General features: G+C 43.8%; 1 protein-coding gene across 2 annotated transcripts in view; it reads left to right on the top strand.

Annotated features, from left to right (window-relative positions):
* Positions 1-521: 521 nt before the first annotated feature.
* Positions 522-9,866, top strand: part of LOC102423291 (membrane-spanning 4-domains subfamily A member 8-like) — a 39,007-nt gene continuing 29,662 nt past the window's right edge. The window contains exons 1-3 of one of the 2 annotated variants that reach the window (XM_023756386.1): positions 522-595; positions 2,750-2,969; positions 6,152-6,274. In XM_023756386.1, coding sequence (XP_023612154.1) covers positions 2,751-2,969; positions 6,152-6,274 — 342 coding nt within the window. In that variant the 5' untranslated portion in view covers positions 522-595; position 2,750. The remainder of the gene's footprint in view (positions 596-2,749; positions 2,970-6,151; positions 6,275-9,866) is intronic. The other variant, XM_023756387.1, reaches the window with a different exon arrangement.

Below are 9,866 nucleotides of genomic sequence, written 5' to 3' on the forward strand. Positions count from 1 at the left end.
GATTTGTTATTCTGTCTTACTGGCAGCTATATGCAGTAGCCTCAGCACCTAGTTCAAGCAACACTTTCTTTTCCACACAGATACCATTAAACACTTATCCAACTGAACTGCATTTAATTGGTTCCTTTTCAATTACAGGAAGAATATGTGGGGCGGGGATGGGGTGGGGGTGGGGGGGGGCGGCTGAGCGCTAGGCAGCTGGTAACCTGCCCTGCCCCTAGGACAGTGAAGGCGAACCTTTTGAGCTTGGCATGTCAGCATTTTGAAAAACCCTAACTTAACTCTGGTGCTGTGTCACATATAGAAATTTTTTTATATTTGCAACCATAGTAAAACAAAGACTTATATTTTTGATATTTATTTTATATATTTAAATGCCATTTAACAAAAAAAAATCAACCAAAAAAATGAGTTCGTGTGTCACCTCTGACACGTGTGTCATAGTTTCGCCATCACTGCTCTAGGAGAAGTACTTTGCTTTTAATCTTTCTAAATATATTTTGTAACTGAACCTGGTTCTTTCCGGAAAAACAAGTTGCCTACAACCAACCCTGGGGAAGAGAAGCAAAGGAGACTTAGCCACTGGCAGAACAAAGTGAGTATACTTAATCTAAGGGATTCTATGGCTAGCTCAGGCCTGCTGATAAGGTTTTTCTGCCAAATGATAACTGTGGGTGTGAGGATGAGCCCAAGGCAGGATTTATTGTACTAGCTTTTGAGGATGTGATCCAAAAAAAGAGGAAAGAAAAGAATTCAGTCAGGTTAGACACTTTGCTTTCAGCCTTATCATACCCTGATCAGGGACCCCAGCCATGACAGACTTCTGACCTTCACAGACATGAATTCTGTTTGAAGCTGCTAAATTTATAATTTCTAATAAAAAGTGCTTTCCTTTAAAAAAAATCATGAAGACTTTGTAGCCAGAAAGATTGTTCAAAACCTGTGTCATTGGACCCTAAATTGGAGATAATGAAACTTTTTTCTCTTTAGTTACCGTCTCTGTAAAACAAGAGTAGTATTATATTATTTCTTCCCACAGAGTTATAAAAATTAGAGACCATGTGTATAAAGATCTGTGAGAGCAGCTTAGAAACAAACCATAGTGAAAGTGACATGATAGCAAGTTACTTACCGGATACTCAGGGGTAGCTGTTACAATTAAAACTAGTAAATATTGTCACTGTTGTTTAGGAACTTAGGACCTTATAGAGGAGATATCCATGGGGGTAAAGTATTGAAGTAAATCTATACTAATAATAGAGGAATATGCAAATTGTCTGAGATGCTGTCACAGTAACAGTAACGACCAAACAGCAGGCTGCTTGGGGAGACCAGGCCGGCAGGAGGGTCAGTGAGGGATGACCAAATGACCGAACAGCAGGCTGCGTGGGGCAACCAGGCTGGCAGGGGAGAACAGTTGGGGACGATCAGGCCAGCAGGGGAGCAGTAAGGCATCAATCAGGCCGGCAGGGGAATGGTTAGGGGGCAATCAGGCTGGCAGGCAGAAGCTGTTAGGGGCAATCAGGCAGGTAAGAAGGCGAGCGGTTAGAAGCCAGCAGTCCAGGATTGTGAGAGGGATGTCCGACTGCCGATTTGGGCCCAAAAGGAATTGGGCCCAAACCGGCAGTCGAACATCTCCCAAGGGGTCCCAGATTGGAGAGGGTTCAGGCCGGGCTGAGGGACACACCCCCTCCATGCACAAATTTTGTGCACTGGGCCTCTAGTATATGTATATCGGTTTATGGCATTGAGGAGAAAGTGCAAGTAGTGTCTGAAGAATAAGAAAATAGATTATAAATCCTACCTGATAAAATGCTCCAAAGAATTCACTCTTTCAGATGGGAGATTCAGGTCTGCATGTTAAGTCATTTTAGAATATTCTAGAGCTGAGAACTTACCAATTATCAGAGGTGCCAACTTCTTGAGTATTTCTGAAGATATACTGTACCATTTTATTTTCAATGTATTTGTTATGCTACCTATATGGAATTCTGTGAGTCATTACCTTTACCTAAGGTTTATTTAGAAGTTGCTTCCTGGTGTTATTACAATTCACTTTAACTTTTTCTCTAAATTTCCTGCATGAAACATAAGAGTTCTGTATCCAAATGAAATGCACAGTGGAAGAAGCAAAATAAATTTAACTTACTATGTATCCCTTTAAAAAAAAAGAAAGAAATTTTTAAAAACCGAAACCAGAATTTACAAGTGACCTAAAACACTGAATACCATGAGCCCTCCAGTGAATACACTCAGCCCTGGCAATGGGCTTCCTTGGAGGATAAGGATCTCCATTTAACGAATATTCACATGGCTGTGAACTAGGGGAATCCATGTCCACACTCCCAGCCTCAGTTTCCTTTTTCAGAAATTGAAAGAATTAGACACACTGTTCTCCTGGAGACTCTCCAGCTCTGCAGTGTTGAAGCACCACTTTGTGCAAAATGTCCTGCTAAGCACAACGAGAGATACAAAAGTGAAAACGGCACAGCCCTGCCCTCCATAGTTCTTATCCACTTTGGGCCTCGGTTTTCTCACTTGGAAAACTGGCAAGGTGTGAGGAATCAAGAAAATGTATTTGTAAAGCACTGACTGCATTTATGCTCTCTAACTGCTGCCTAATATCTCAAACAATAAACTCATAGGGGATTTAGATGCTCAAATGACTTAATGAAAGCAAAAGTTATGTTTCAATGAAAACATTAGTGCACATGTGAGGGATGACTCTACTGCATTTACACCTTAACAGCATGAATCTGATGACTTCAGCAGGGCCCACGGCCAATTCTGTGTTTGTGATGGCATCCCACCACGGGTATCCTGTGAACCCCGGAAGCATGTCTCAGGTGCCCCTGTATCCACTCAACCAGCCACAAGTCCACCAAATTTCTGGGAACCAACCTGGTTTGGAGCCGTCTGCGCCTATGCAACCTGCCCAGAGATCCTTAAAAGAGGCCAAAGTTTTAGGGGTAAGTGAAATTTCACACTGTGTTCACTGGCCACATGGCTGGAGTCAGGGGTAGGAGGAGGTTTGGAAATACAGAAACTCCAAGGCAGCAAGTGGGGCTGGAGCTGACCCAGCTTTGCCAAACTCAGGTCTATTAAGAAGCTCAGCTCTACAGCATCACCAGGGCCTCCGTGTGGGACCTTGTATTATCTATCTTGGGCATTTTAGTAAAGAGAAAGAAAAGCAAAAAAGAAGCAGTAAATTGGAATGTTGGTCTTGTTGCCAGAATCCATGTTGACCCATGTGGCCTCTGGAAGAAGGTGGGTCCAGTGAATCAGAAGGTGGATTCTAAACCCAATGTGCTTGAATGGAATCTCTCTCCAATGTGAATAAGATATAAACTTTTGATGATTTTCCCCCAAAAGGCTGTCCAGGGTGGGACCAGGGAAAGCCCATCTCATTGCTTGGGTGAAAGAAGACACTCATGGACTCTTTTTGTTGTTGTTGTTGTTGTTAATTTTCACCTGAGGATATTTCTCCATTGATCTTTTAGAGAGAGGAAGAGAGAGAGGGAGAGAGAGAAACATCGATGTGAGAGAAACACATTGATTGGTTGCCTCCTGAATGTGCCCGGATCAGAGCCTTGGCCTGGGACAAGGAGGAGCCTGTAACTGAGGTATGGGCCCTTGACCAGAATAGAACCTGGGACCCTTCAGTCTGCAGGACCACCCTGTATCCACTGAGCCAAACCAGCTAGGACAAGACAACGCATGAATTCTGATTCAGGCTGCTTGGGTTCAAATCCTAACTCCTCCCCCACCCCATATACTGCTCATAGTAATGTCAATTGATACAACCTGTATGGAGGGCTTTCTGTATCTGCCAAATTTTAAAATACACAATAATTCAATTTCTGAGACTTGTCCTGCAGATATGCCTGTACACATAAGAAATATGACATGTATGAGGTTATTTATTGCAGCATGGTTTGTGATAGTGAAACTGGCCCAAATGACCCTCAGGGTCTTTTGCCTGCTGCTGTGAAGCCAAATTCATGACACCATTGCTGATGGAAGAAAAGTGATTTATTTAGGTGCTGACTGCCTGAGAAGATGGCAGACTCATGACTTAGCAACCATCTTAATATCTCAGGGTAGGCAAAAGACTTTTATAGAGGGATTGTGGAAAGAAGGGCATTAAGGAATGCTGACATTAGTTTTACATTTGGGTTCTCACGTGGGTTTGATGACCTCTTTCATGTCTGTCAGCACCTGGTGATTTTTTCTCTCTCTGTGGGTTTTATTTCTGGCATCAGGATGTTATAGGCCTGTCCAGCCATCGGTATCTACTACACATTTATGGTAGAGGCCAGTGAAAAGGGCAACTGGAACTGCTTCTGCCTTAACATGCTTAAATATGAAATTATTAATATTTAAGACTGTAGGTTTTATTAGTATATTCTTACTTTTAATCTTTGATTAGTTAATTAGATGTGAAGTTTTTTTAAACCCTATACCCTGTTACAATAGATAAAGAATAGGAACAACCAAAAAATTCATCAGTATAATACTGGTTAAGTCAATATATTGTATGTCTAAAGAATGAAATGTGATGGAGCTATGAAAAAGACACTCTTAGCCCTGGCCAGTGTGGCTCAGTTGGTTGACCTTCATGCTGTGTACTCAGTGGTGACCAGCTCTATTCCCAGTCAGGGCACATGCCCGATGGCAGACTCCATATCCAGTAGAAGGCAACCGATCAATGTTTCTTTCTCATCAGTAGTTCTCTCTCCCTTCTCCCTTCCTCTCTCTAAAGTCAATGATAACTTGTTTTTTTTAATACAAAATGTTTTTAAAATAAAAATAGAACTCCTTAGCTCCTTATGTAATTATATGGACATACTCCCAAGCTATATCATTGAGAAAAAGAATTGGGGGCAGATATTTTGTGTAATTTTCTACCATTTGTGCAAGTTCAATGGAATATCATATTTGTATTCTCTATATATTTTGAGCATGAATATATTATTAGTTTCCTAGAGTTGCCATAAAAAAGTACTACCAATTGGGTGGCTTAGAACACAATAAATTTATTATCTCAGTTCATAAATTTGTAATCATAGTATCCATGGGGCCGTGCTCCCTCTGAAGGCTCTGGGGATGGATCTGTTCTAGGCCAGTCTCCCAGCTCCCAGAAGGTCCTTGGCTTGTGGCACTGTAACTCCCGTCTTGGCATTCTCCTGGGTGCACATGTTTCTCTTCACATGGCATTCCTTTGAAAGGATAGCAGTCATATAGGGGCTACCCTATTCCATTATACTTCATATTATCTAATTGCATCTGCAGCAACCCTATTTACAAATGAGATTCCATTCTGAGTCACTGGAGGTTTGAACTTCAAAATATTAATTTGAGCCCTGGTCAGAATTGCTCAATTGTTGTGCACTGAAGGGTGGCAGGTTTGATTACTAGTCAAGGGCATGTACTGGGTTGCAGGTTCAATACCCAGCCCCAGTCCAGTCACATGTGAGAGGCAGCCAATTGATGTGTCTCTTGCACACCAGTCTCTCTCTCTCTCTCTCTCTCTCTCTCTCTCTCTCTCTCTCTCTCTCCTATCATCTCTCTGTTCCATTCTCTCTCAAAATCAATAAAAAAATCCTCACATGAAGATTAAAAAATAGAGATATATAAATTTGATGAGCGAGAGAAGACACAATTCAATACAAAACAATATTCCAAAGAAATAAAAAATGAGCACAAAGACTTATCTACAAAATGATGTTCATTGCAGTGTTGTTTATAATATGGAAACATATTACACCTGCCCAATATCTTTGTTCCAACTCTTCCACAGATCATCCACATAATGGGATGTGGGCAACCTTATAAAGCATATATTTAAAGAATACTTAATACTATGGGGATGTTTTCATAATGAAATATTAAGTTAAATATGCAGAGCCCTTTTGTATAATTAGTGTATATATTTGAAAAAAATAATGGAAGTTTATACACCAAAATACAAGTGATTGTTTTCTTTGAGTGGGGGGAAATTATGGGAAGTATTATTTCATTAGTACATTTTAAATATGACTTTATTGACCAAGGAAACAAATATTTTTTAAAATAAGAAGGAGTCCCAAGGGTGCAGGGGTTAAGATTCGTCCTTAGAGACAAAGGTCTCAGCTTTTGGTTCCTCTAACAGGCCATCCAGATCCTGATCGGCCTGATACACATTGGCCTGGGCATCATCCTGGGGACCATCCTGCCTGGGGGCTACACAGCTATCTCATTCTATGGAGGCTATCCCTTCTGGGGAGGCATCTTGGTAAGTAACATAAGTTGCCCTGCAAGTGAGTTCCAGAAAGTGCCAACACACTCAGGCTCACCTTGGCAATACAACCCCAAGTGCGGGTCCCTCAGCCAGGCCTGCGCCCTCTCACAGTCCAGGAGCCCTCGGGGGATGTCCGACTGCTGGCTTAGGCCCACTCCCTGGGGGAAGCAAGCCTAAGCTGGCAGGCAGACATCCTTAGTGCTCCTGCAAAGGTGTGAGAGCCTCCTGCCACCGCTGTTGTGCTTGCCAGCCATGAGCTCGGCTTTGGCTGAGCAGCGTGCCCCCTGTGGGAGCACACTGACCACCAGGGGGCAGCTCCTGCATTGATCATCTGCCCCCTGGTGATCAGTGTGTGTCATAGTGACCAGTCGTTCCGCTGCTGGGCTAAAACCAGCTCTCTGACATCCCCTGAGGGGTCCTGGATTGTGAGAGGGCACAGGCCAGGCCGAGGGACCCCACCAGTGCACCATCAGGTCTGGGGAGGGATACGGGAGGTTGGCCAGCTGAGGAGGGACCTTGAGAGGGCTCCAGGGCATGTCTGGCCCATCTGGCTCAGTCCCAATCGGCTGGACCCCAGCAGCAAGCTAACCTACCGGTTGAGCATCCGGGTGATCAGTGCATGTCATAGCAAGTGGTTGAGCAGCCTTAGCATATCATTAGCATATTGACTGGACACTTAGCATATTAGGCTTTTATTATATAAGATAGTTCTGGATGCTGGAAGTCCAAGATCAAGGCGTGGACAGGGTTGTTTCCCCTGAGACCTCTCTCCTTGGCTTGTGGATGGCTATCTTCCTCCCTGTGTCTTCACATGATCTTCCTCTGTGTGTGTCTCTGTCCTCATAGCTCTTCTAATTAGAACACCACTTATATTTTACTAGAGGCCCAGTGCACGAAATTTGTGCACTGGGGGGGCGGGTATCCCTCAGCCCAGCCTGCAACCTCTCCAATCTGGGACCCCTCAGGGGATGTCCAACTGCTGGGTTAGGCCCGATCCCTGTGGGACTGCTGGCTCCCAACTGCTCGCCTGCCTACCTGCCTCATTGCCCCTAACCACTTTCCAGCCAGCCTGATCAATGTCTAACTGCTCCCCCTGCAGGGTCCAATCACCCCCAACTGCCCTCACCTGCTGGCCTGGTCGCCCCTAACTTCCCTCCCCTGCTGGCCTGGTCACCCCTAACTGCCCTCCCCTGCAGGCCTGGTCACCTCTAACTGCCCTCCCCTGCAGTCCAGGTCACCTCTAACTGCCCTCCCCTGCCAGCCTGGTTGCCCATAACTGCCATCCCCTGCAGGCCTTGCCCCCCCAATTGCCATCCCTCCCCTGCTGGCCTGGTTGCCCCAACTACCCTCTCCTGCCGGCCTTGTCACCCCCTAACTGCCCTTCCATGCTGGCCTGATCACCCACAACTGCCATCCCCTGCCGGCCATCTTGTGGTGGCCATCTTGTGACCAAATGGGGGTGGCCATCTTGTGCGAAGGTGTGACGGTCAATTTCATATTCCTTCTTTATTATATAGGATTAGGGCCCATCCACATGACCTCATTTAACCTTAACCACTTTGTTAAAGGCCCTATCTTCAAATATAGATGCTCTTCAACTTATGATGGGGTTACAGCCCCAAAAACCCATTATAAATTGAAAATATCCTGAGTCAAAAATGCATTAAATACTACACTGTAGAGAATGGGTTGTTTAGGCTCGTGATTGCATGGCTTACAGGGAGCTGAGGCTGGCTGCTTCTGTCCAGCATCACCAGAGAGTATGTTACCACATATCACTCACCCAGGAAATGTCAAAATCCAAAATCCAAAGAACAGTTTCTACTGAATGTGTATGGCTTTCAAACCATTGTAAAGTCAAAAAAAAAAGTCATAGTTCCAACTATAGTGAGTCTGGTAATATCTATACAGTCACATTTGGAGGACCTGGGGGTTTAGACTTCAAAAAATGGATTATGAGGAGATAAACTTCAGCTCATAATACCAAGTCCCAGCCCTATAAGGCACCATCACCCCAATTAGGTCACCTTTTCTAATTGGTCCACCTTAGAGGTTAGGAAACCTTTTCCTAGTTCATCACCCCAGTGCTCAAGTGCTGTTGGACAAAGGCCCACAACTGGAGCTCCAGAAGAAAACATTTCACCAGTAATTGAGTGTCTGCCCAGCCACAGAACAGTCATTAAGCAGTGGGTACTCAACCTGGAGTCCTCTGATGGGCTCAGAGTCCACCTTGTTACAAAATATTTGGTACATAGATGTTTTTGTTTTTATGGAACAGGCCATAGTATTGATCACATTTTCAGGGTGATCTATAATCCTTTAAAACTAAAAAAAAAAAAAAAGACCATACCCTTTTATGTAATGATGTTTACTTTGAATTTATATTAGTTCACACAAACACTTCATCCATGCTTTTGTTCCAGCCCTCCGGTCCAGTTTAAGAACCCATTGTGGCCCTCGAGTCAAAAAGTTTGCCCACCCCTGCTTTAAAAGGTTAAAAACCACAGATACTTTCTTTTCTCCAATATATTGCCTTTATGATTCTTTTCCATTCTCCTTAGTGTCTTCCCTCCTCCACAGGCACACATATGCAATCCAATCGTTCTCCTATCAACAATGTCCTTTTCTACCCACTATAACACAATTTTTCTCTCAAATCACATATCTGTGACCCAAGGGAGTTTTCTCAAAAATAACAAAACTCCAGAGTAGCATGGACATCAGCAAAGTCACCATATACCATGAGATTTAAATAAAACACCCTAGAGTTGTCCACCACCCACACACACACACACACAGCACCTGCAAAATCGTAGGGCTTAGATTCTTGGGAGCATTTTTGTCTGAGCACCTGCTCTCTCTTGTTCCCATAAAAGTCTCATTTTCTGAGGCTGAGGTCTTCCCTCTGTTCAGCACAGACCCAGACTTGGAACTCAGCCAACCACAGACACCTGTGTGTATAACAGACTTCTGTGGAGTTTGGAGAAATGGAGAAAACTAATACCACAGCCACAAAACAGTTCCTGTTGAGTGTTAGATTCTCTTAAGGCATTTCAAAGGCCCTGGTGGCCCTTTCCCCTCCCACTAGGCTGCTCAGGTCCCATCAACCCTTATGACACCACCCTCCCTTTTTTCTGCAGGGCACTTTTGTTCTTTGTTGCCTTACTGACTCTAGGACTATCTATTTTCTTTTCTTTTTTTTTTTTTAGGACTATCTATTTTCTAAAGATCATATGGTCCTCCTCCAAACCAAAGACCCTCTCCTTAGGCACCTTAAAAAGACCAGCAGGGACACCAGAAGTCCAGTCTTCTGTTTCCTTTCTTTCCTACAAAGTCTGTAGAAAACATAAAATTGAGACTCATTTTCCCACTTATAGGAAAAATGGCATTCCTCTTACAAGGCATTGGTGGCTAGAGTAAGTTTTCATTGTGAATACCCATTTCCATTCCAAGGCACAGGCATCTATTCTGAGGTGGAATGAGTGCAGGATGAGGGTTAAGAACATGAGATCTGGAGTCAATTACCTGGATTTTATTTCCAGATATGCTATTTTCTCGATGGTCTTGGGTGTGTCTTTTAAAATTT

The sequence above is a fragment of the Myotis lucifugus genome, unplaced genomic scaffold (genome assembly GCF_000147115.1).
Source record: "Myotis lucifugus unplaced genomic scaffold, Myoluc2.0 scaffold_92, whole genome shotgun sequence".
NCBI classification, from domain to species: Eukaryota; Metazoa; Chordata; class Mammalia; order Chiroptera; family Vespertilionidae; genus Myotis; species Myotis lucifugus.